The sequence below is a fragment of the Natator depressus genome, chromosome 23 (assembly GCF_965152275.1).
Source record: "Natator depressus isolate rNatDep1 chromosome 23, rNatDep2.hap1, whole genome shotgun sequence".
Classification (NCBI taxonomy): Eukaryota; Metazoa; Chordata; order Testudines; family Cheloniidae; genus Natator; species Natator depressus.
Genome location: NC_134256.1, coordinates 4,343,276 through 4,369,378, shown reverse-complemented (window position 1 = coordinate 4,369,378; position 26,103 = coordinate 4,343,276). Strand labels below are relative to the sequence as shown.

Genomic DNA, 26,103 nt, shown 5'->3' with positions numbered 1-26,103 from the left:
CACAAATGAGTCCTGGTGCGTGAGTGGGGCTGTATAGCCCAGGCCAGAGAGTCCCACTGAGCCATTCCTACATCCAGCCCCTCTGGTGGTCGAGCTAGAGTGGATTTATTGGCATCCAATCTTGATTTAAAGACTCTAGTGATGGAGATTACTCCCCCTGTCCCTGGGTTAGTAGTTCCTAGGGTTAATTCCCTCTCTGTTTAAAAATTTGCATCTTTTTCCCTATGTGAATTTGTCCAGATCTACGTCCGCCTTTGTCTGCTGGTTTACCGAGCCCTCCGCTCACAGAAATCTGCCCCCCATGTAGGTACTTATAGACCAGGATCAAGAGGCCTCTTGACATTCTTTTGGATAATTACACTTGAGCTGCTCTGTGCAGCATAAATGGCCCTGGCTGGAGCACACTGCGCTATGCCCATTTCTCTGCTCCCCAGGGCCCAGTGAGTATGTGAGTTTAGAGCAGCCTCGGGGTTGCTCTGACTGTTGCTGGGAGCTGGGCAAGGCCCAGAATGCAGGGAGAGCAAAGGGGGCTTCAAGCCACCTCTTCCCTTCCCCCCACATCCCTGCCTCAAAGTGCAGGAATGGGAGAGCCGTGAATCCGGCCTGAAGTTCTCACAGGGCTGCTGAGACTCTGCTGAATTCTGCATGATCTCCATGGTTGTCTGTGCTGCATAGGGCGTGGGTGAAGCTCCGTCCCATCAGCCTCGTTCTTCCCTTGCTTGCACGTTTCATTAGTCCAGGGAGCGATGTCTTTTTGCAGGCAGGCTCTTTCCCCCACCCCCACCCGGTCCCTGAAATGATGGAGATTGTTTTCCTAATGCAGCAGCCAGATCCTCCCCATCTGTAGCTGGCAGAACTGCAAAAGTAAATGCCCAGGCTATGAAAGTTGTCACTGAGTGAGTTCACAACGGGACTTGAACTCGGGACAATCAAAATCCACAGCACAGCGTGCTACCTCTTGAGCTAAAAGGGTAACTCCTTCAGCTGTTAGCTGTAGTAGACTGCTATCCTTCCTGTTGCCACTAGAAGGGCCTGCTCTGCTTGCATATTGCAAAATCACTTTTTAAATTTTTTTAAATAATCTGTCTTCCCACAAACGTCTCATTAAATTTCCCTCCAACTTTCCAGGAAATTTCCTTTGCGGGTACAAGAGCCTGCTTCTTAATTTTCAGACAGATCAGCATAGTGAGCACATTTAAGAGGGATGGGGTTAAAAAGATCCTACCTCTTTAATGGTAAAAGTTTCAATAGTTTAATGTGGCAGGATTTGTGTCTCCATTGTTTGGCTGTAATGCAAGCAGGGTTCCTGATGGGGATGGTCCGATTAAACCCTTTGGGGAAATCCCAGTGCTTTATAGAGCTATTTGCTTTTCTTCCGATATCTGCCATCAGCCAGCCTGTTTGTGAAGGAAATTCGACCCCTAGAGCCTTCTCAACTCCCTCTAGCTTGTAGGGCTGAGATGGTCTTGAGGCTAAAAAGCAGGGCTGTGACTCAGATATTTCCAGCTCTGTGCAGGGAAAGTGGGGGGTTAGAGCCAGGGGACAGGGAGAGCCAGGACTCCTGGGTTCTATTCTTGGCTCGGGGAGGGGAGTGGGGTCTAGTGATTAGAGCAGGGAGGCAGGACCCCTGGGTTCTATCCCCAGCTCTGGGAGGGGGCCAGCATGGGAGACCAGACTCCTGGGTTTTATTCCTGTCACTGTCTCAGCATTTTTTGTTTTTTAGACCAAGTCACTTCCCCTTTCTGCACCTCATTTCCCCCATCTCTAACCTGGGGCTAGCGCCAGCACACTGGGTGCTTCACTGGCCCCTGTGCCGCGCCCTGACCCCAGAGGGATTGCATTTCCCGGCAGCTCTCCCTCACCCCTCGTTAACAGAGAGCAGGCCCTATCTGTCTGGGGTTGGCAGTCCAGCCATGGAATTCGGTTCCTCTCTACCCCCAGATGAGTCTGCAAACAATGAACTGGGGTAGGGGGTGTAACGTTCCAGGGTAAATCCCCGCCCTGGGCTGAACCGGTTAAGACTTAAGGGCCCGATCCTCTCTGAAACCAACTGAGCTGCTTTGCGTGCACCGGATTTGTTTGAGCAAGCCGGGTGGCTGGATTGGGCTGGGCTTCTTCCCTCGACAGGTAAGCAGGAGCGGGTCAGGTTACTTGGCACCTCTCCACCCCTCTCTCCGTCCGCACGGTGCCGCTTTTGTGCCATTCTCCCAGCCCTGCCCACCTGCTCCTAAAGCCAGGAGGGAACCTGGGCTATAGCTCGCCGCCCATCTCCTCCAGACAGGTGGGGAGATGTGCAGCCGGGCGGGTGTGTGACTCACCCGGCTGCCGTGAGGGCAGGGTGGAGGAGGGAGCGGGACCTGTTAATAATTGATCAGCATTGGAAATGCAAATGGACCTCGGTTCTGGGGTTGAACTGCGGATCCAGTGGGCCACGGAGGATTAGAATTAAGCCGTCCGCGTATCAGGTACGGTGAGGGCAGCCGCTGGGCAAGGCAGCTGGCTGGAGCGCCCGGCATTACTGGCCCCTTCAATCGCTGGTCTCTCTGAGGCTGCTGCAAAGGGGAGGCAATTGGTGCTGATCTCACCTGGTCTCTGGGCCGCAAATCTCCATCTGTCAAAGCTGGGGCAGGGTGGGGAGGGAAGGGGGGAATAATGGGGACTCAACAGTCAGGTTATTGGAGCAGGGAGTCTGTGTCTATGTAGCGCCCAGCACATGGGGTCCATGCAGCACCTAACACAATGGGGACCCCGCCCAGTCTTGGTTGGGGGGGGCAGGGTTGTGCTGTGATAGGCGTGGTGGGGCCCTGGTCATGATTAGGGTCTGCTGCACCTGGCACAATGGGGCCCTCTGATATCAGCTGGGGGAGGGGTCTGTGCTGCACCTATCATAGTGGGGGTCCCCCGATCTTGGTTGGGGAGGGGTTGTGCTGTGCCTGGCACAATGGGGGCCCCTGATGTGGGGCGGGGGGGGGGGAAGGTCTGTGCTCTTACCTGGCACAATGGGGGCCCCTGAAGTGGGGCAGGGGGCAAGGTCTGTGCTGTACCTGGCACAATGGGGCACCAGGCTCAGTCGGGGATCCGTGCACTGTCTGGCGTATCGGGGTCCCTTTCTCAGCTGGGGTGGCAAGGTGGTACCATCATAAACAGCAGCAATGGAAACATGAGGCTCCATTCTTCCCTGGCAAAGCTGCTCCGACTCCCCTGGATTTAGGGGGTGCTGGGATGGGAGATTCCTGACTGGGGAAGCTTCACCAGGAGCTGGATCTGAGGGGCCGGTGTGCACTCCGCGGTCAATATTTATTCTGTCATTTTAACCCTGGCTGCCAGGTTGGAGACGTGGCCTGGTCAATGACAAAGTACAAAGTTTGTGGCTTCCCTTGGGTTTACAGTATATCCCTGCCCGGGGTCAGGGGGCAGCATCACGGCTCGAACTCCTGGAGCACAGGCTTAAAGGGGCGTGCTGCCAAATAGATCTGGCAGGATCAACCCCGGATCATGCCCGACAGTCCTCCTTCTTTGTATTCTCCTAGCATCTATAAGCTCCGGTTTGCAAGGAGCTGTATGTGACGGATGTGGCTCCTTGCCCGAAGAGCTCACTGCCTAACCAATGTAGCGTTAGCCCCACTTCCCAAATGAGGAAAGTGACTCACCTTTGGCAGAGCTGGGACTGGAAGGCAGGTCTCGAGGGCCCAATAAGCACCCGGCTAGTTTCGTTTCCTGGTGGCTTTGCTGGCAGTCCCAGGTGCCCAGCGCCTGGCAGGAGCAGGCCCTGCCTGCTAGAAAGGGTTTCACTCTGCTTTTTAGCTTCAAAGCAAATGTTGGGTTTAAACTTCGTCTCTGGGACCCCAACCTAGCAGCCAGGGGCTGAGTGCCCTCCCCTGGATAAGTTGACTGATGTAACGTCACTTGCCCTGTGATGATTATTCAACACTTGCTTCTGGTAGCAATGGAAATGCACTAGGTACAGTGCAAACGCAAGCCCTGAACCTGCAAACAGGGCCCTAGGAACAGACCCCGGGCCCTTCTGCTGAGCCCCGTTAACTGCACGGTCCACAGGTGTGAAAAATCCACACCCCTGCGCGATGCACTTAAACCAAACTAAGTCCCAGTGCAGACAGCGCTAGGTCGCCTGGAGAAGTCTCCAGTCGATATAGCCCGGGGAGGTAGGTTATCTATGCTGAGGGGAGAAGCCCTCCTGTCTTCATTGAGGTGCTACGTCAGTGCAGCTGCAGCATTTGAAGTGTAGACCTGTATCAAAGCTCATCCTCTTTGGGGCCCCAATCTCGGTCACTGCATGTCTGGGCAGCGCCCGGCCCCGACGGGGCCCCGATCTCGGTTGCTCTAAGCTCCACTGTAATATAAAAACTAACATTAGAAAGATCATGATGTCTCCCTGTGAATTCAGCCGCCACCCAGAGTGCGGGGGACCAAGTTGCCTTTCAGATTCAGAGAACTGGCGTTTGGCCGCTAGAACAAAAATAATCCGGTGTTTCTCTGGTCGCTGCCTTCCAGGGCTCGGCATCAGGATGGAAGCGTCTTCCTGAAACTCTCTTCATCTTGCCCCACTGAAAGCAATTTGTGGCAGCTCACCAACCGTCCTCCTGTCTTCCCACCTTGGAATCTAACCGTGACCGACAAAGGCTTCTGGTAAGAGGGGGCTGGGGAGCAAGAAATATCCCGCCCTTATTTCTTATTCTTCAACAGATAAACTGCAAATTTAGTTTCTGGGACACAGAAGGAGGGGGAGGGAAGGTAATTACAATCCCTAGCTCTTATCAGTGGTAGACCTCAGAGTGTTTTACAAGGCAGGGCCGTATCAATACCCCCATATTTACAGATGGGGAAACTGAGGCATGGAAAAGCAAAGTGCCTGCCGTCATCATTCACAGCTGTGTAATCGCTGCCCAGTGAGAATGGTCGATAACAATTCTGATGGCCTCCAGCCTGTCTGCCCAATTCTCAGGAGCTCTCAGACTGTCTTTCCCCCCCCCCCCCCAACCCCATCCCCTTCCCATATTCTCTCTAAAATAGGGACAGCCACAGAATTGGGGTCAAAGTCCAGGGTCAGAAGGATCCGGGATTTCCTGGTGGAGCCTGCAAAGAGCAGGAATTTCCATGGATGTGGGGGCCAGGGTGGATCAGAAAATCCCAAGTGGTTACACTTTATTTTATATCACCGTGGTGGCTAGAGGCTCTGTCGTGCCAAGACAGTCCAGCCCCGGAGAGCTTTCAGTGTAACTAGACAAAGGGCGGGAGGAGAAACTGAGGCACAGTGAAAGGAAACAAGTGGCCTACGGTCCTTGGCGGAGCCGGGACTAGAACTGAGGTCTGTGGAGTTCCAATCTAGGGCCCAACCCACAGGATCACGCTGGATCTTTTGTCCGCATCCCTGTTTGTTTGCATATCTCCACCTGGAGCCCCCTAAACCCCAGTCCAGGGAAGGTGCTCGGCCAATGGAGACCCTGTACTTGGAGCTGGGGAATCGCCACACCTGGTTTTCAGTAGCCAACAGTGAGGACGCTTTGGACTCGGTAGTAACAGTGTGAGATTGGGGGGTGTAGGGCGTTTCAGGAGTGTAAAGGTCTGGGGGTCCTGGCAGCTTTATGTGCTGGGGAAGCTGCCTGCAGTGCTGGCTGCGTACACAGGGGACTGGGAAGGGTTCAGGGTTACTCTGATTCTCAGCTGCCCCGACCCTGCGTTCAGGGCATGGCTGGGGAGAGGTGGCTGTAAGTGTCCTCTTTGCATCCTGCCCAGCCTTAGCTCCTATCTGCCCCTGTGGGGCAGAGACTAGCCAAAGCGCAGGGCTCCCCAGCCATGCCCCTGATCCTCCCCCTATGGGCCAGCCACGCCCCTGATCCGCACCCTATAGGCCCTGTGGGGCAGAAAACAGCCACAGAAAACAACCCAGTGTGCCCTGGCCACACCCACAGATCCAGCCCCTACACCAGAGGCTTGGCACAAAACCTTACGCTAACTCCATGCCAGCTGCAGGGGGCAGATTCTCGGGGGGTTGTTTCCACCCCTGTGTAGCACAGGAGAGCCTCACCATGACTGAGAACCGGGGCCCACTTAGGCCATCATTAGCTCCTTTGCAGGCTCACAGCCCCCCATTTGGGTGGAGTCCAGAATCGTTCCTGGGCGGGATGGGGTGGGGTGGACTGTGGATCCGGAATGTGTTTGCAGAATTCTTGGTCTGTTTGCTCAGGACTTAAGGTCTCCTCCAGCAGGTTCATTTTCCAGAGGGTGGTGGTACCATGGAGTGGGAAAGGCCCATCCAGACAGGACATGCAGGGTGGTACTGAAAGCAATCCCATGTCATGCTTTATTAGGGGGCAGCACAGGAGGGTAGTGGGTGGGCCAGTACGTGCTGGGCATCAGGACTCCTTTCCCAGGTTCTCTTCCCAGTTATCAGAGGACAGTGGTGTCCAGTGGTTAGAGCAGGGAGGCCTGGGAGTCAGTCAGGACTCCTGGGTTCTATCCCTAACTCTGGCAGGGGAGTGGGGTCTACTGGGTTAGTCAGGGACTGGGTGCTAGGGCCATGAACTGCCAAGCTTAGAGGGGCCAGGGCACAGTTCTGTTAAAAATTAAGCACTGTGGAGGGGCCATTCTAAAGTGTTTAGCGTTAAGGGGCTGCGAGGCGGGAGTGCTGGGTTCTAATCCTGGCTTTGCCCCTGAGTTTTTGTGCCCTCGACATGTGGCTGAAGCTCCCAAGACGACGGGACCCCCCCCACACCCCCCGATTAAGATGCCGGGGTGTCGTCCATCCCCGCAATCTATCGATGCCCCGCCACTGTTCGCTTAGCCGGCTGTGCAATGCTGGGCCAGGGGGAAATCTTTTCCTGCTCCTCTTAGCGCTCGCCTGACCCCCCGAGGTTGGGCTGCAGCTCGCTAACGAAGCAGGTGGCCTGGAAACCGCCGAGCAACAATCGGGTGGGGCGAGTTATGGCCTCCTGAGCACAACAAACAAATCACGTGTTGGTTGGCACAAAAGCAGCTAAGGAACAAACCAGGAAACCTGAGGGTTGGGAGGAGGGCGGTTGGCTCAGCCCGGGCTGGAGCTGATGGCCTGCTGGGTTTGGCTTTCGGTTCTGCTGGCTGGCAGAGAAGGAGGCAGAGGAAAGGCGGTTCCCCGCTGGCCGCGGCAGATCCCTGGGTGGTCTGTTTTGTTCGGGGAAGGCAGGCAGAGCTGTCGGACCAGGATCTTCGAGCCAGCGGGGAGGCAGGTGCCGCAGGCTGGAGTTTAGGGCTGGCACCGGTTGGGGGCTGGTAAGACCATTGTCTGTCCCGCTGCCCAGCACTGTGTCCTTGTGTCCATCCGTCCCCCCCGCCCCGGTCTGTCTGTCTCCACCTGGTCTTGTATTTGGATCGGCAACTCTCTGAGGAGGGGACTGTTTGTACAGTGCCTAGCACAATGGGGTCATGGGCTGTTGCTGGGGTGCCCTCTGCCCTACTGCAATACACCCAATTGCCATCAAAATGTACAGTGCCTGGCACAATGGGACCCCAGTCCAGGACTAGTATGCCTAGACGCTACCGTAATACACCCAATAGGAATGCAAATGTACACAATGGGCTCCTGGTCCATGACTGGGGTGCCTAGGCACTACCGTAATACACCTAGTAATACTAATGTTGCCCCTTTGGCTGAGCCCCTTAGCCAATATTTTGGGGCCTTGCAGGGTTATTTCCATTAGGAGGAAAAAAATATCCGTGATCACCAGGTGTTTGTTTACATAGAATGTGCAGAAAGTCCTGTTTTCCCTGAACACAGTAGGGAGAAATAGCAGCAAGCAGCTTCCTCACTCAGAAATCCCCATGTCTGCCCCTCCAGTGGGCTCTGTGCCCAAGAAGCCCTGTCCCTCTACTTCTTCTAAGGGTCACACTCATAATACTTGCTTCAAGGCACCAGTAAGTTGCTTGCAGGGTCAGGAAGGTGTCCCTGCCCCTATGCACAGTTGTAATCTGGGGGCGGGGAGGGCAAATTTCACCTTCCTCTGAGGCATCGGGGATTGGCCACAGCAGGAGACGAGACACTGGATGGGTTGGACCAGCGCTCTGGGGTGGTCTTAGATGCCTGACTGGTGGGTCTTGCTCACATGCTCAGGGTCCAACTGATGCCCAGATTCAGGGCTAGGAAGGGATTTTCCCCAGGTCAAATTGGCAGGGACTTTGGGGTGTGTTTTTTTTTTTTTTGCCTTCCTCTGCAGCATGGGCCACGGGTCGTCTGCTGGGATCATCCGGCCATCTCTCGCCTAATCAATTCTCTGCCATGGCATGGGCCTCGGGCCCTGCTGGCCCCTGGGTCTCTGCCTACGATTCACAGTTTGATCTCAGTCGAGCTCCGTGTCGGGGTATTTGGGTGGAATGGAATGTCCTGCTGGGCGCTCTGCGGGAGGCCAGGCTAGATGATTTAATGATCCCTTCCGGCCTGAAACTGTTCCCTCCACCAGCCACGCCCTACGGCCCGTCTTCTCGCCCTTGTGTTGGCAACCATCCATCCACGCTCCGACCTGCGAGTTTGGGGGCACCCCTGATAGTCGGCAGCTGCCTTCGCTACCTGAGGGGGCTTGGATGACTCCTTCGGTCGCTCCTGAAGGGGCGTGGGCGCCAGGGTGCTGGGGCTTTAATGAAATCTCACTGTCGTGCAATGCAAGGCTCAGCTGGTGTTTGACAGAGACCCCTTTCTGCAGAGCAGCCATAATAGCAACAGGAGCCGTTCCATGACACGATCCCACAGCCGTTGAAACTAGACACATTCAGACTGGAAATAAGGTGTAGATTTTTACGGTGAGACCATTGGAACAATTTACCAAGGGTCATGGTGGATTCTCCATCACCGAACATAGGAACGGCCATAGTGGGTCAGACGAATGGGCCATCTAGCTCATTATCGTGTCTTCCGACAGATGCTTCAGAGGGAGTGAACAGAACAGGTCGTCATCAAGTGATCCAGCCCTTGTCATTCACTCCCAGCTTCTAATAGGCAGGGCATGGGGTTCTGTCCCTGACCACATTAGCTAATAGCCATTGTTGTACCTATCCTTCCAGGAACTTACCTAATTCTGTTTGAATCCTGTTACAGTCTTGGCTGTCACAACATCCCCTGGCAATGAGTTCCACAGGTTAACTGTGCATTGTGTAAAGAAGTACTTCCTCATGTTTGTTTTAAACCTGCTGCATATTACTTCCACTGGGTGACCCCTGGTTCTTGTGTGATGTGGAGGGGTAAATAATACGCCCTGATTCACTTTCTCTGCACCAGTCATGATTTTTTAGACCTCCCTCAGATCCCCCTTTAGTCGTCTCTTTTCCAAGCTGAAAAGTCCTGATCCTTTTTTCAAATTGAATTGACTATTTTTAAACCAGGGCTGGGTATTTTCCAGAGAGATCTGGCCTTCACAACATCAGAGTCCTGTCCCAAAACAATCCCTAGCCCAGATCTCTTTGGTCCATCAATGGTTATTAGCCGGGATGGGCAGGGAGGGTGTCCTTCGCCTCTGTTTGCCAGAAGCTGGGAATAGGAGACAGGGGATGGCTCACTTGATGATGACCTGTTCTGTTCATTCCCTCTGGGGCACCTGGCATTGGCCACTGTCGGGAGACAGGACACCGGGCTAGAGGGACCTTTAGTCTGACCCAGTCTGGCCATTCTTATGTTCTCTGGCGAGTGCTATGTGGCGGGTCACGCTACTTGGTTACACTGGGCCCTGCTGGCCTTGGATTTTACGAAGCAGGATCTCCAACAGCACGGGGAATGAACGGAAGCCAAATTAAAGGGGCCTACGCCGTATTTTGTTTCACTTGCCGGTAGGGGGGCATGCTACCCCCATGCGTCTGGGTTTGCCCGGACGTTGCCTCTTTTTCTGAGGCTCTGTCCTCCGACTGGGCGGATTTTTTCAGATAACAGGCAACGTCCGGGATTTTTGTAGCGCAGCCCTCGCGTTTCAGAAAGAGCCCCGATTAGTCCCCTCCCCTGCATCTGCAGCTGATTGGTCCATTCCCCTGCAGCCATAGCTGCTGGATCATGCCCACCGGGGTCCCAGCTCCCAGCCCTGGGGAGCGGGGGTCCCACAGGGAGGTGCTGACCGACGGCTGTTGCTGTGTCCCAGGCTTGCACCCCCCGCCCCCACCTCCAGAGAGTACCCCTGCCACAGGTACCCCCTCCAGGACCCCAACTGTACCCCCCTGTCAGTGTCTTTCTTTCTGGAAACCGAAAATATGGTAACCTTATTTGCAGGACGTCTTTAAAAAGTCTTCCCCTCTTCTCCAGCCACCTTCACCATGTCCCTGATATGGCCCTTTTGTGTCAGTTAGAGCAGCCTCGCAGCTGCTCTAAGTGACTGGGGGGGCAGAGAATTGCCTCAGCGCACTGCGCTCTGGTCACACTCCTGATCCGCCCCCTATGGGCCGGGCGGGGAGACAGAGAATATCCACTGTGCAGTGTCCTCTGGTTACAGGCCCAGTCTGCCCCCTATGGGCCCTGGGGGGCAGAGAATAGTCACAGCGCAGTGAGCCCCAGCCACACCCCTGATCTGCTCCTAATGCCATCTCCACACTGCCTGGGGAGCATGGTGGGGGGAGGGAGGACAGATTTCAGACGAGTTTCCACCTATTTCGAAGCTCCTCCGTGCAGTGACACCCTTCCCTGCCCCCTTCGGGAATACCTCTGCCCCAGGGGCCTCCCAGCATGGCTGGAATTTACGAGAGCGGAGCGTTCTCCCCCGGGGGTGGTGGTGGCTGGATTTTCTCTGCACCTGTTGCCCTTAGGAGTTCCTGTCTCCCCAGCAGGGCCCCCCCCGACCCTGGGCTCTGGGTGGCCCTGCTGTGCGGCTCTCCCAGCGCTAGCTGCAAGCGGCGGCCCTGTTATTCAGGTGAGATCTGTTTGTGCCCAGACAGGATTGGCCGGACCTGCTCCCAGGAGGGGCAGTCCTGCGCCCCCTGCCGATGCCCAGGCTTTGTCCAGATGCCCAGGCATCCCCGAGACGCCCGCGGGGATTGTGAAGTGAGGGGGAGCCAGAGATGCAGGGGGACAGCGTGGCCCGGAGCTTCGGCTCGGCTCTTCTGAAGCCTCGGATGCTCTCCGTGTGCCGGGGGGAGCCGGCGGCCGGCTGCAGCCTCCGCACAGCCTCCGTGGAGAAACGGATCAGGTGAGGCCGAGATCCAGGCTCTGGTATTTGGGGAGGGGGGAGACCCCGCCCAGTATCAGGGCATGGGGGGGTGTCGGCCTTTCTGGGTCCCACCACCTGCAAGATGCCCAATGACCTTCCCAGAAGCCTTTGAGGAAGCAAAGGATTGTGGGGATTTGGGTGCTGGGGTCACTTGGGTTTTTTTTTTGGTGGGGGGGGGAGGAGGTCATTTTGTGGGCAGCGGGAAAAAGAAAGGATGAAGGGAGCTGGGATGTGGGGGGAGGAGTGAGGGGGGCTGATGGGATGCAGTGGGGAGAGAGGAGGGGGGACTGGGCTCTGGTGGAGTGGAGGGGGTGGGGGCTGGTGGGGGCGAGTCTATATTTTCTAGAGATGTCCCCCGCGGCTGTGCCAAGCTGCCAGGCCCTTAGCTTTCCCCATCCCCGTCTCTGGTCCGTTCCAGTCACTCTGTTGGCACGGCAGGGGAGCAGGTGTCGCTGGCATTCGTAACACGGGGGGTGGCGACCGGGGGGGCGGCGTGCCAGCGTGGGCGCTGTGAGGCTCCTCTCTGTCTCGCTGCAGGGCCGAGCAGGCCCGCCGGCTGCACGATCGGGTCCTGGACTCCCTGTCCCGCTTCCAGGACTGGCTGCGGGGGGCAGAGCTGTGGGCCGCCTCCCCCGCTTCCTCCCAGGTGCCCTTCGCTGTGGCCAAGGAGGAGCTCAAAAAGTTCGAGGTGAGGATAGGGGTGGGGAGAGGGGCAGCGTGTCCCAGTGGATGGAGCATTAGACTGGGACTCAGGACACCAGGGTTCTATGCATAGCTCTGCCACCCTCCTGCTGAGTGGCTTTGGGCCAGTCCTGGCCCCACTCTGTGCCTCAGTTTCCCCTCCCACCTTTTGACTGTTTAGACTTGGGGCAGGGACCGTCTCTCGCTGTGTGTCTGTGCGGCACCCAGCACAATGGATGGGGATGTAGGTGCTACCGTAATACACATAATAAGGCCCAACACAGTGGGGCCCCCCCATATCTGGAGGCAGATAGAGGTGCTACCGTAATATACATAATAAGGCCCAGCTCAATGGGGTCCCGATCCTGCATGGGGATGTCAGTGCTACCATAATACACATAATAAGGCCCAGCTGATGGGGCCCCAGTTCTGGACGGGGATGTCGGTGCTACCGTAATATACATAGTAAAACAAGGCGTGATGGGGACGGTAGGTGCTACTGTATTACACCTAATAAAGCTCCACTTAATGGGGCCCCAAACTCCAGTCGGGGTTATAGGCACTACTGTAATACACCTAATAAGGCTCACCGTGATGGGGCCTCAAACCCCGATGGGGACTGTAGATGCTATCATAATACACCTAATAAGGCTCAGCACAGTGGGGCCTAGATCCTGGATGGCGACTGGTAATGACCCTAACAGGGCTCAGCATGGTGACAGTAGATGGTAGTGTAGCACGACTATTAAATAACACTGGAAGAAACTGAATGATTTCTTCTGCGCAGTGATGTTGGCACAGCCAGGGTAGGGCAGGGTTGGCAGGAAGGCTCTTGAAAGAGACCTCAGGGGAGACCCTCGGTAGCAGAGGAGTCTTTGAGTTGTGTTTGTTGAAGTCCTTTTATTTCAAAGGTGGCAGCAAGAGCTGAATACACAGAAGATCAAACAAGGGGAACATTTATAACCCCCCAGTCCTTCCCCTTGGCAAGAGGCTAACGAGGTCTCCAGTTTCCATAGTGCTTCAAGGATCTCGGCAGCCTGTTGCAAAAGTTTCATTTCGTCTCCTGTTTCTGCCCCCCTGAGCCGGGCCTTGGTTATTTCCATTTGACAGATAGGGAAACAGAGATAAAGTGACTTACAGCAGAGTTACGTAGTGGGAGAACTGGGAACAGGACCCAGGAGTCCTGCTGCCAAGCCTTTTGCTCTAACCACTAGCCCCTACTCCCCCGCCAGAGCTGGGGACGGAACTCTGGGATGAGCTCTGCAGATCAGCACCATGGGGGGCCTGTAACACATACTCACCAGAGAGTAACGACTGACTGCCGTCCCTGAACACAGCACAGCTGCTCATGAATTGATCCTCACAGCCCCGTCCTGTCCCAAGAGAGGGGAGAATTATTCAAATTTAACAGATGGGGAAACTGAGGCACAGAGCAACACTGCGACATCTATGGCAGGGGCCCAGCATCCAAGCTAGTCCTAGTCCAGGGCTACAACAACGAGGCTGCTCTTCCTCACCAGTGCTGGTCTCCCTTTCTCCCTCCAGGTGCTGGAAAGGCAGATCCAGGAGAAGTTGCACCATCTGGAGTCCTTAAACAGGCAGTATCGGCAGCTGGTTCAGGCCAACAGCATCAGTTTGCAGGGCCGGCTCAAGGCCGCGGTCCAGGAGAGCAACCAGCGCTGGGACAACCTCCAGAAACGAGCTGCTGCCATTCTCAAGAGACTGAAGGTACCAGCTGGTGGGTCCCTGGGAGGGAGGGAGGGGCACTGGCATGGTGGGGAAGTAGCTCAAGGCACCATCTTTGTGCCCAGGAATTTGGGGTCGTTAACAGGCAAAGAAATGTGCCCGTGGTGTCTCCCCCACTAATAATATTTGGGTGGGGAGGGAGACAGGATGGGCGTATAAACCTGCCCCTGGTTACACTGGATATCCCTTACTCAGCAGGGAGACACAGACAGTGAAACGGTTCAGATCCTCAGTTGGTGTGAATTAGAGCAACACTGATTTACACAAGAGGGGGATCTGGCCCAGAAAGTGAAATTGATCAGGCCCAGATTCACGCCACTCGGCTGAGCAAAATGCAAAAGAAGTAATTCTTCCACTCTACTCCACGCTGATTAGGCCTCATCTGGAGGATTGTGTCCAGTTCTGGACACCACATTTCAGGAAAGATGTGAACAAATTGGAGAAAGTCCAGAGAAGAGCAACAAAAATGATTAAAGGTCTAGAAAACATGACCTATGAGGGAAGATTGAAAAAGTTGAGTTTGTTTAGTCTGGAAAAGAGAAGACTGAAAGGGGACATGATAAGAATTTTCAAGTACATAAAAGGTTGTTACAAGGAAGAGGGAGAACAATTTTTCTCAACCTCTGAGGACAGGACAAGAAGCAATGGGCTTAAATTGCAGCCAGGGAGGTTTAGGTTGGACATTAGAGAAAACTTCCTAACTGTCAGGGTGGTTAAGCACTGGAATAAATTGCCTAGGGAGGTTGTGGAATATCCATCATTGGAGATTTTTAAGAGCAGGTTGGACAAACACCCATCAGGGATGGTCTAAATAATACTTAGTCCTGCCATGAGTGCAGGGGACGGAACTAGATGACCTCTCAAGGTCCCTTCCAGTCCTATGATTCTATGAAAAAGAGCAAAGTTTCAGAAACTCAGGGGTACCACCCCAGCATCGGATTAATTAGTGTTATTATTGATTCACCATTTGTATCGTGATAGCACCTAGGAGCCACAGGCATGGACCAGTATCCTGTTGTGCCAGGCGGCGTACGAACACTGAACACAAAGTCATTCTGCCCGCAAGAGATTCCTGTGCTTAGGGCAAAAACAAAGAGGGGCGTCTAAAAATTACCAGCCACTTCTGCAAGCGTGTCTGTCAAGAATTCAAAATCCTGGCCCTTTATTATAATCATTAATAACCCCTAGCGTCATTAGCGCTAAGCAGAAGGACACTGAAGTGTGAATTTTCTGATGTCCAACTTCCTGCTAAACCTGCTGGCTCTGTTTGTTTGTTTGTTTGTTTGTTTGTTTGTTTGTTTGTTTGTTTGTTTGTTTGTTTGTTTGTTTGTTTGTTTGTTTGTTTGTTTGTTTGTTTGTTTGTTTGTTTGTTTGTTTGTTTGTTTGTTTTTGCTTCTCCCCCTCAGTATTTTGTTGGCCAGCGGGAGGAGTTTGAGTGGGAGCGGGAGACCGTGCAGGTGTGGCTGACGGAGCTGGATCTGCGGCTCACCGATGTGGAACATTTCTCTGGGGGCAGCTCGCTCGAGAAAATGATGGAGCTGCAGGTAAAATGAGAGCGTCCTCTTGTGAAGGATTAGGGATCGCAGGGCATGTATACATCGTATTGGCCTCTTGCAACTCCCAGATGCATCCGTGCAATGCACACGTCTGTGCAGCCTCATCTCAGCATGACCTTGCACAATGTGCGAGGGGCACTGGTCTGCAGGGAGCAGGGTGAGTGCTGAATAGAGGTTGCGCTCCTCTTGGAGTTGGTGCTGCACTGGGGGCGCTGTGCTGCGGGGCTTAGTAGGGGGTGCACTCCCTTTGGAGTTGGTGCTGACCCCTATGCCCCAGTGTGGCTCTGGGGGGCGCTTGTTGCAAGGAGCCAGGTGAGGGCTCAGTAGCAGGTGCTCTCCTCTCTGAATCAGTGCTCACCCCAGTGTCCCAGTGTGGTGGATAAGCAGCTGCCACATCCCACCCCAGAGGTGGCTGCGTTTCTGCACACGGTGAAGTGATCCTTGCATATTCTTCCCCCCATCCCCTCTGATGGGAAGCAGGGAGGGCTCAGAACTCATGAGCTATCAATTAATGTTTGTGATCTTTGAATGGGAAGAGCAGTGAGTGAGCAAAGTCCATCGTTCTGTGGCCAGCAGGCGGGTAGCTCCGGTGAAGAGCACGAGCAGAGACGCCTGTGTACGCAGGCACACACCTGATCATCTGTTGACATAGAAAACAGTAGTTCACCGAAGGGGAAATTTTATTTTTAGATAATGACGTACAGCCGAGCTGGTTTCGGGTGACACGTTTCACTTAACCTGTCAGGTGCTGAGATGTCAATACATCCAGAGAAACGGCGGCAAGCTCAGGGTTAAAACAATACACAGGCTCAGGAGGATAGCGTGGGTTTTTTTGCCGGGGAATCAGACCAGTCTAGTTCCAGGGCGGGAATATCTTCTCCCGGTGATGCTCTAGCATCTGCCTTTCAAGGATCTCCAAGCACCTTCATAAATTCAGCCCCCGAGGGATATGAGTTGATCTCTTCCTCTGAGTTTTATAGATGGGGAAACTGAGGCATAGAGAAGGGAAGTGACTCTGCCAAAGTCTTACAGGGAGGCTAGCTAGGAATAGAACCCAGGAGTCCTGACTCCATGTCGCCTCCTTCAAACACAAGCTCAGACCTTCCCAGAGCTTGGTGTCGTGTAGATCAGGGTAGGTTGGGTTGGTCTCACGTCTACTGGGAAGTGAATCCTTCTATCCAGTGTCATTTTTGTGCCTCCTCTCTCTTTCTGCGCACGCACAGAGCAGGGCTCGTCCCCACCAGCAGGGGGCAGCAGACAGATGCCCCACCCCTGTGATCATAAACGTTACAAGTCCGTAAGGGACAAGGCGGGTGGGTTTTCAGAGAGGAAACTGAAATATTTGCTGCGATCACCTGGATCAAAGTGCTGCGCAGGGATGGATAGCTGCAGGCTCCCTGTATAAAACACCAAGCTGGGGCCTGGGGCTGAGCTGTGGGCCCTTCCACCTTGAGGTCATCCGTTCCCATCGGGTCGTGGTCAATAGGGATTGAAACTTGATGATGAGTGTTTCCCCTGGATGGGCCGTTTGCTGGCCTATGTGAGATGAGTTTGCCAGGCCTCAGGGAACTGGAAAACTAGCTCTTCTTTTCTTCCAAGAATCCCTAGCTTTTTCCTCAGCAGATCTCAAAGCGCTTCCCAAAGGAGGCAGTATTGTTCTCCCCCTTTGACAGATGGGGAAACTGAGGCACAGTGTGGGGGAGGTGGCTTGCCCCAAGTCACCTAGCAGGCTACATCTCCTGAGTCCCAGCCGAGTGATCTCAGTCAGCAGGCCGTATTCCACCCACCCCTCTATCCGTGTCTGTGCGGACTTTGTCCTTTGGTTGAAGGCACCGAGCAGTATTAAAATATCCCAGGGCTGATTAGTCTCCCGAATCCCGCCCTTCGCCTCCCGCTCTGTGCACTGGGGGCAGGAGGGTACAGGTGTTGAGTATTACTAGAACTCTGCTTGCTCAAACCAGCCAGCCTCTGCCCGGAAGCCTGTGGGGACGCCAGATCGATACCGAGATTAGCTTATTGTTTCCAGTTCGCGATCGCACCTGTCCCTGGGCACGTAATAAACCCAGTGGCTGAGCAGCTGCAGCCCTGTGACCTTGGGCGCCGAGCCGCGCTGTTCTGGCAAGCTCAGCAGGGTCAGGAACTGGAGGGGCGACCACGCCCCGTGGGTGTTGGGATCGGCCATTCAGTTGGCCTTGCCCTCCTCTCTGGGGCAGCATTGAGATGGTGGCACAAGGGGGCGCTGTGCTGCAGGGAGCAGGGTGGGGCTCAATCGGGGGTGCTCTCCAGTGCCCCAGCATGGCCGTAGGGGGCGCTGTGCTGCTGGATAAGATATAAATCGGAGGCCGTGCCTGCTAAGATTCCCGGGGCAGTTTGCATGGAGCAAGGAGGGTCCAGCCCCATTGTCTCGGCTAACGTCTCCCCTCTGTCCCAGGAGTTCCAGGAGGCCGTGCAGTCCAACGCGGAGCGGCTCGACTGGCTGCTGGTGTCCGGCGAGCGGCTGATCCAGAGGAGCGAGCCGCAGGACGCCGAGATCCTGGAGGAGGAGCTGCAGGAATTGAGCTGCTACTGCCAGGAGGTCTTCTGGCGGGTATCCCGCTTCCGCCGCCGGCTGGTCAGCATGAGGCTGGTACGCGTGGAGCAGAGCCCGCGCCACGGGGCACTGCGGCTCAACCGTCACCGGGCACCTGGGCGACCTTGTGCTGCAGTCCCAGCAAATCTCTCTGGCTGCGCAGGGTCAGCCCTGCCCAGACTATGGATGTGAGATTTACCAGGAAAATCCTCGGGGCCACAGGGCCCCCGGGGTGGGGGATTCATTGTGGGGAAGTGCTCCCTTCTGTCAGTGCTGACTGTAATGCCCCCCGGTGGCACTAGGGGGCGCTCTTCTGCAAAGAGGGGTGGGGGCACAGAATGAGGCGTGCTCCTCTTGCAGTCTGTGCTGGCACCAGGGGGCGCTGTGCGCAGGGAGTGGGGTGGGGGATCAGTAGGGGGCGCTGTCCCCATGCATTCAGTGCTGACCCCAGTGCCCCAGGGTGGCACCGGGGGGGGGGGGCTGTGATGCGGGGTGGGGGGGGGAACAAAGGGGAGTATGCGCCAGTCTAAGTCAGCTGATTCCAACTGGCATGCTGCAGGAAGCAGAGGGGGGCTCAGTGAGGGGGGCTCTCGCCAGACCCCAAGGCCCAGGTTTGGTGGCAGGGGCTGCATCGGTTGTGCTGTTGAGGGGAGAGGTCCAGGCACCGGGTGCTCATTGTGGTGTTTTTCTGGCAAGAGTTGGGCTACGAAACGCCTGGCTCGTGGCCACATTTCCTTGTGAACCGTTGCATTTTTACCTTCTTAGTCCTTCCCCCCCCCCCCCCGCGTTTTCAGCTGGTTAAAGTATTCTTCTCTTCCGCTCCTCAGCTGTTAAATGGCTGCCGCGCCCCACCCCAGAGGTGGCTGCATCTCAGCACCGGGTGAGGGAGCTCTGTGTAAACAGCTGCCACATCCCGTCCCGAAGGTGACGGCGTCTCAGCCCTGGGGGAGGGCTCTCTGGATAAACAACTGCAGCTGTAGCCACAGAGCTAGATGAGGTGATCTCTGGGAATCAGTTTCCAAAGTGTTTGGGGATTGTCAGGCAAGATATTATAATTTACAAGCTTGTGTGTGCTTCACTCCCCTCTGCAGGTAGAATAAAAATGGCTTGAATGTGTGTCACAGCCCCTCTACTGCCAACAATGACTGGGGATTCTCCTTTAGCTCAGGTGTATTGGAATTGCCCCCTGCAGGATCCATTGCAGGAGGGTTAGTGAAAGGCTACTGAAGGCCTAGGGAGCCGCTGTCTCTTTCCTGCTGACCCTCCCTGCTCACCCACCAGGTCTTTGAGGACGAGTGGCTGTCGGACCGAGAGACCGACGTGGAGTCTGACTGCTTCACAGATGCATCACTGAAGCCTGAGGTCGAGGGAGAAGCCAGGGGGCCCCATCCCGCTGCTTGGATCTACCAGTCCACCCCGCACAAGGCTCTCTGCTGCCAGCGCTGCCATCCGTTCGGGGCTGCCTGGAGGGGCAGCCTGGACCTGGAGTGGGACCCCTCGGTGGATGTGGGTGGGTCCACATCTCATGACGAAGAGGGTTCATCTTACTGCAGCGCCATCACGGGTACGGGCTGCAGTAGGTCGCAGGCTCTGGCTGCCCTGAATTGCAGTGGTGGGGAGAGGAGTCCTTAAAGGGGCAGAGCCCCCCAAACCGCCCCCGATGATGGGTAGGAGGTGGCTTCTCGCTCCCCTCCCAGAGATGGGGATGGAACCCAGGAGTCCTGACTCCCAGCCCCCCCGGCTCTAACCACTAGACTCCCCTCCCCTCCCCTCCCAGAGCTGGGGATAGAACCCAGGAGTCCAGACTGCCCCCACACTCCCCAGCTGTAACCCACTAGACAACACCTCTCTCCATAAAGATTCCTCCCCCCCCCGCCCCCGCCACATATGGCAGGGGTGGGCCACCCTGAAAGGGACTGGCCCCCCACCCCCAACAATGACCCAGCTGCCACCTCCCTGCTGGGGCTTAGCTGTAAGGGCAGCAGCTCCTGGCCCTGGAGATGGGTTGGGGGTGCACAGACCTGCCCACCCCCCTTGCCTTAAAGGGGCAATCCCTTAAAGGGGGGCAGCCGAGCTGGGCCAGCCCAACATTGCTGCAGCAGTTCCTAGGGGGCATGGGGGATCTTTTAAAGGGGTCGATACCACCCTCCGCCGTTCCCTCTCTCCAGGTGTGGGCCAGTGGGAGGAGTCGGGCTGGAGGTGCAGCTGCCAGCTGGACGCGCCCGCCAGCTGGCCGGCCGGATGCGGGAGAGGCGCCAGCCACGAGGACCTGAATGTAGGTAGCTGTCATAGTCCATCCCAGGGGGCTGAGCTTGATACAGGGGTCACTGGGTGACACGTACCAGAGGTCTGCTGGCCCCTGCTGGCCTTAAACCTAAAAGTACCAGCGGGGGCTTCCTGGGACCCCTCTGTAAATGGCTGGGGGTGGTGGTGGTTTCGGGTGTGTTGAAACTGACTCCTTCGGGGAGCATCAAAGCGAAGTCCTGGAAGGGGTTTTACGCAGCAGTGGCCCAGGGGTGAGGGGTGGACAGCAGAAGTTGGGGGGGCCCAGTCCCAGGTCGCAGGGCCACCCCACCCAGTCACCCCACCCAGCTCCAGTCAGCGGCCAGCCAGGGAGGAGGGGGGGAATGCTTCCCCCACAGCTCCCCTGCTGAGTTCAGGTTCAAAAAGGGGGTGGGGAGAGGCATGGACCCCCATGTTTAAAAAGTGTATGTGGGGGACAGTCCCCTTTGGTCCCCCCAGTCGCTGGTACCTCTGTGGTGGCCTGGGGGTCTGATTGATTCCCAGGACCAATTCTCAGCCCTTAGGCTTGTGTTTCCTCCCTCCCCACGTAGGATCCATCCGTGTCACGTAAGCCCCGCTCCGCGTTTCATTATCTGCTTTACAGCAGCAGCTCCCGGAGTGAAATTCCAGGCCCCGTCGTGCCAGTAACGAGATCAGGGCCCCGTGGCTCCAGGTGCTGCCCAGACACCGTAACTAAGATCAGGGCACCAGACCAGCCGTGCCTCCGAGAACTCACAGGCAGAGTGGGACTCTCTCTGTTTGAGGGGTGGGGAAACTGAGGCCCGGCGAGATGAAGTGGCCGGCGCAGGGTCTCACACAGCTGGGACTCGAACGCCGGTTTCCTGAGTCCCAGCCTAGCACCTTAACCGCAAGGCCGCTGCCTTGGTCTAGCCCTAAACCAGCCGTAGCCTGATCAGTAGCAGGGTGAGCTCGCCTTGCCTGACACCATCCCCCGCTGCTTATGGGCTTCACTGGGAATCAGAGACAAGGTGATTCCCTCTTGTATTTGTAAGAGGGAGCGGGGTCCAGTGGTTAGAGCAGGGGGCTGGGAGCCAGGATACCTGGGTTCTATCCCAAGCTCTGGGAGGGACGTGGGGTCTAGTGGTTAGAGTAGGAGACAGTGGGGCTCAGGACTCCTGGGTTCTGTTCCAAGCTCTGGGCGGGGAAGGTGTTTACAGACACGTGCAGGGGGCAGGGAGGTACTGGGACTCCTGGGTCCTGTTCCTGGTTCTAACCCTGATTCACTTTATGATCTGTGGTTGTGTCCCTCCGTTCCCTGTAACCCAAGAATGAGACTAACCCTGTCTCCTGGGGAGGAGCTGTGGATATCATTAACAGGCCATTCCCTTTGGGGGGGGGAACGCAGGCGCAGCTGGCCTCCCAGGACAGGCCTTGTCTCTCCCTGGCGACCCAAGACAGGCCTTGTCTCTCCCTGGCAACCAGAAGGAAGGTGGAAATTGCCTGGGGCAGTTCTGGTAAGTAACTTGGTTCCTGGCCCATCAGAGTCCAGTCCAGCTGACCACTGCCTACCTGCTACCAAGAGAGCCCCTCGGTAGCTCGCACTCGCTAATGAGGGGCGACTTGTGGGGTCATAAGAAAAGATGCTGGGACCGGATCCCTCGATAATTGCCCTGTTCTGTTCATTCCCTCTGGGGCACCTGGCACTGGCCGCTGTCTAGATGGGCTAGAGTTGTGTGTTTGCCACCGGGGTCCTGTTGTGGTTTTGGTTTTTGCAACACAAACGAGTCGGCAAAACCGTCACCGGTTTGCAAAACATGCCGAATCTGCGTTTGTCACCGAAAACTGAAACGCTTCTCCCACCTCTAGTCCCAACCCCTCTGAATAGACTTCCCCCCCGTCTGGCTGGAAACCAACCGGAGGGAGCCGGGTGATTCATAGAGCCTAAGGCCAGAAGGGGCCATTCGGATCAGCCAGGCTGCAGCCAGCCCAGATCTGGTGGTTGAGCTAGAGGATCTGATCTCCGTGGAGAGCGATGCAGAATCCACCGTGTCTCCTATGGGGCTGCGCCAATGGTTAATTCTTAATTTATCCAGCTTCCCATCCCAGCAGCTTGATCTCACTCTGCCTGTCTGTGCTCCTATAAAAGTGTCTTCTACGATCAGATCTCTCCTTCCCGCGTAGTTACCTACGGTGAAAGGTACTTTATGCACCAGGGCAGGGCTTTGGCCCTTTACGGGCTTGAATGTGGCCTTTGGTTGCCTGTAACCCCGGCGCTATGGCTGTGCCGAGGAGCGAGTTGTGAGGTCTTAGTGCCTTTCAGCGCGGGACGGGTTTCTGCAGCATAAAACACCCAGGCTCAGGACTGGTGGAAGGTCCCGTGTGACCAGCCCCCGAGATCTATTTCTCAGCCGCTGCTCTGGAAAGACTCCCCTTTCGGGGATGAGCTCGGTCTCCAGGGCCCCTTGAGTTCTGGGCCCCTCTGCTGGGTGGGTGGGACGGACACTGGACTCCCCAGGAACTGGACTGAGACCTGACTAACTCATTTCACAGTAGGGAGACCACCCAACAGCCATGAGCTGGCAGCATGTACTGAGGTGGGATGGTATCAAACCAGCATCCTGAAGACAAAGGGCTGCATAGGCCAAGCCACTGGCTCTGCAGCCCCCCATTATTAACTCCTTTGAGCTACCTGCTGATGCCCCCCCCCCATTACTTAGCCAAGTGCCTCATAACCCTCCTGTAAGGCTGGTATCCCCATTGCACAGATGGGGAAACTGAGGCACTGAGCAGCTAAGTGATTTGTCCAAGGAGCTTGTAGCAAAGCAAGGATTTGAACCCAGCCCTGCTGTCTCCCAGGTTGGTATCCGAATAACCAGGTCATCCTTCCTCCCCTGGGCTGGTGTCTCTCTTGTAGCCCTGCCCCTGGCAGTCACGCCCACGCCATCCTCTCCTCTTAGGGAATGGCCCTCGGCAGGGCAGCTGGCATCCCCACAGCCTGGCACTGGGGGACGAGGCCTGCCGCCAGACAGAGATGGTGGGCTTTGACCCTGAGCGGATTGAAAGCTGGCTGGGCCAGACCTGCGTGGAGCAGGGCAAGCCGGAAGTGATGCAGGTGAGCACGGTTGCACCCTGGAGGGGGCAGGGGGGTACCCCAGCCTACCGACACCCCCACATCCCCAGTGCCTACAGGGCTTAGATCTCTCCTGGCCCCAAGCTCCATGCAGCTTTCCCTCCCCTGCTGGGGATGGCGGTGCTGATCAGGTGGTCTGGGGGTCAGCCCCGTGACCTCTGCAGGGATGGGGCACCCTAGGGGGAGCTGATGCAAGTGGGATTTGGGCTGGGGCGGAGGTCCTCCCCTCTGGTCTCGCCCCTACCCCTTTCTATCCACCCCCACCCGCAGGCCTCAGTGCAATGGGGCTGCCCACCAGTTTCCCCTCCCCAAGCAGCAAGGCCAAGCGTGGGTGAGCTCAGCTGGGGTGCCTTGCGCTGGGATGGTGTCAGATTCCCCAAGCTAAGCAGGGACGTGCCTGGCCACTCCGAGGAGGGGAGGCCCCCTTGTACTGCGGATCGTTAGAAAGAGCGATGCCCGCCCAGCGCATGAGCCAAGCATGGGGCTAGACATAACTCCCCTCCCTGGTGCTGGGGTAGGACCCAGGAGTCCTGACTCCCAACCCCCCGCTGCTCTAGCCCACTAGATCCTCTCCCTCCCAGAGCTGGGGATAGAGCCCCCGAGTCCTGGCTCCCAGCCCCCTGCTCTAACCACTAGACAGCACCTCTCCCGCTGTAAAGTTTCCTTCTCCCCGCGCGAGTTAAGGAAGAGGGCCCCACGTGTGGTGGGCTTGGGGCTGGTACCTCGGATGCCCTGGCCACGCAGAGCCCATAGCTCAAGGGGGTGTTGGGCCCCATCCAGCCCTGGCTAATGGCCCCCCCTCTCCATCCTTCCTTCTGCAGCCCTGCAAGAGGAATCAGGCTGGTCCCGGCTCTGAGGACGTGGCAGTCATCATTGAGAAGGGGTAGGGGGCTGCAGCTTTGAGCCACGGTGGGAGAAGGGCAGGAATGACACAGACAGATGTCCTTTGCCCCGTCCTCCCCCGACTGACCCCCAGGCCTGGCCTCTCCCCACCTCCCAGCCCTGCCTTGCCACGCCTGCTTTCCTGGGAGTGGGGTGCGTTACCATGTTGCACCAGTGCCCGCAGCCATCTGTCCCAGGTCACCAGCCCATGGGTCCTTGCCCACTGCAAAGGGTTACGGAGAGCAAGAGCAGAGGTGCCCAAGGGCTGCCTGGAGCAGTCCGAGCGCAGCCCGGTTGTGGCTGGGTTGTCCGGTCGGCCTGGGCGAATGAGGCCGAGACGTGAGGGGCAGGGGTGGTGCTGGGTGTGGACCTCCCGGTGGGCTAGCCATAAAGCCAGCCCAGCCTTTCTAGCACCCCCTCTCCTTGTATCTAACTAACCACCCGTCCTTTCCAGCCCCAGCCAGACCTGCCCCTTTCCCACGCCCTGGAGCGAAGGTCTCCATACTCACCGTCTGAAACAGCCACTAGGCTCCCTCCCCGCTCCCCTGGCTTTGGTGGTCACCCCTCGGGAGGGGGCTTTGGTCCCCCAGCCAGGGGACAGAGCAGTGCAGAGAAAGGGACGCTGGGAGCGGCGAGTCCCATGGGAGCCCATACTCCCCCTTTTCCCTGCAGCTCGCAGGGAGGGGGGTTGAGCTGCGGCGGGCCTCTTCCCTGACTGTACTGTTTCCCCCCACACCTGTGCCAACTCCAACCCTGGCATCTCTCGTGCCTCCAGGCCTAGGTCGCAGCCCTCGGCTTTCCCAGATCAGCCTCGCCCAGGCCCCAGGATCCTGGCCAGAATGAAGAGGCTGCTGCTGTCTGCGGCTGGGCTGCTCCTGCTCCTCCTGGCCAGCACCTCCTTTCTCTCCCTTGCTGAAACCCCCTGTTACACCCGGTCCTTCCATTTCATGCTGAAGTACGTCAATGGGCCACCTCCTACGTAGGCATGGTGGGAAAATGCCACCGAGAGCCCACGGTTTCCCCAGTGGCGGGGGCAGCTCCAAGCGGGGAGGGGTCACTTCCCACCATTCAGTGCTACCCTTGGGTGGATTTTCCTTGGGCAGCCGCTGGGCCACCCGCTTCGGAGGAAGGTCCCAACCTCCCGACGTGCCCAGGTACGCAAGGAGCCTGCCCGTGAAGGATCCTTCCGGGGCCTTTGGAAGAAGCTCATCGGTACCGCCAGAGCTGACCCGCACAAACCCAGAAGCTTATGGCTGGAAGGAACCTCAAGAAATCAGCTGGTCCCACCGCTGCACTGATCAAGGACCAAGGGTGACCAGACAGCAAATGTGAAAAATTGGGATGGGATGGGGGGTGGTAGGAGCCTATATAAAAGAGAGACCTAAAAATTATGATTGTCCCTATAAAATGGGGACATCTGGTCACCTTACAAGGACCCCCTGTGTTCATTGTCCTTGGCAGGTCCACTGCTCCCCAGGGAATGGGGCTGGTTGGAAAATTCTCCTGTTCTCTGACAGCAAATCAGGACTCAACCCACCACAACATGCCCCCAGGCCCACCCAGATCTGAGTCTCTGTAAATGCCAAGTTTAAGTAAATGTGTTTGAAGTGAATTTATTCCTGTGCCATAGAAATGGTTTGCTGGGACCTCAGACCTTTGGTCGTTGCCCGTCCACCATAAATGGGGGCCCACCTAAATTTTCATGCCTGGCTATGCCACTGGGGAAGGCGTTGTAACTGGCACCGCTGCAGTCTTGCGGGTGGGTACCGTTGGATCCATGCAGGAGGAGGAGTGGATGTGTTAATTGGTGCCAGGCTAGTCACCCACCATTGTGCCATGGGTACCATTGGAGCTCTGCAGCCAGGGACCAGGGCGCCCTGGTGCCAGGTGCTGTACAGACACAGAAAAAAAAGCCACCCCCTGCCACAAAGAGTTGGCAGTCAAACCATGCCCATGTCCCATGCCTTTACGGGGCCCTGATCCTTCCACAGTGGGGGCAGATGCGGGTAGAAAGGATGGCCCAGGGGTGAGGGTGCCGTTCTTGGACTTTGCAGACAGGGGCATGTGAGTGAGTCATTTAGCCTTGCCGTGCCTCAGTTTCCTCTCTGTGCAGTTGTGAGGCTAACT

The 26,103-nt window shown here is 56.6% G+C and overlaps 1 protein-coding gene across 1 annotated transcript; it reads left to right on the top strand.

Moving 5' to 3' along the window:
- The first annotated feature begins 4,528 nt into the window (after positions 1-4,528).
- SYNE4 (spectrin repeat containing nuclear envelope family member 4) lies at positions 4,529-25,555 on the top strand. The gene is made up of 13 exons (XM_074937947.1): positions 4,529-4,647; positions 10,897-11,147; positions 11,706-11,856; positions 13,395-13,577; positions 15,002-15,139; positions 17,583-17,777; positions 19,002-19,284; positions 19,889-19,995; positions 21,292-21,478; positions 22,922-23,076; positions 23,916-23,977; positions 24,752-24,931; positions 25,438-25,555. The coding sequence occupies exons 2-13, from the start codon at positions 11,020-11,022 to the stop codon at positions 25,553-25,555; spliced, it is 1,887 nt and encodes a 628-aa protein (XP_074794048.1). The 5' UTR covers positions 4,529-4,647; positions 10,897-11,019.
- The last annotated feature ends 548 nt before the right edge of the window (positions 25,556-26,103 follow it).

What these genes read in the sequence shown, in the direction of transcription:
- SYNE4 (XM_074937947.1), top strand. Translation starts at nt 11,020, where the DNA reads ATGCAGGGGGACAGCGTGGCCCGGAGCTTCGGCTCGGCTCTTCTGAAG. An exon ending in CCATTCTCAAGAGACTGAAG is followed by an intron (nt 13,578 to 15,001) that starts GTACCAGCTGGT and finishes TCTCCCCCTCAG; the next exon opens with TATTTTGTTGGCCAGCGGGA. An exon ending in TTACTGCAGCGCCATCACGG is followed by an intron (nt 19,285 to 19,888) that starts GTACGGGCTGCA and finishes CCCTCTCTCCAG; the next exon opens with GTGTGGGCCAGTGGGAGGAG.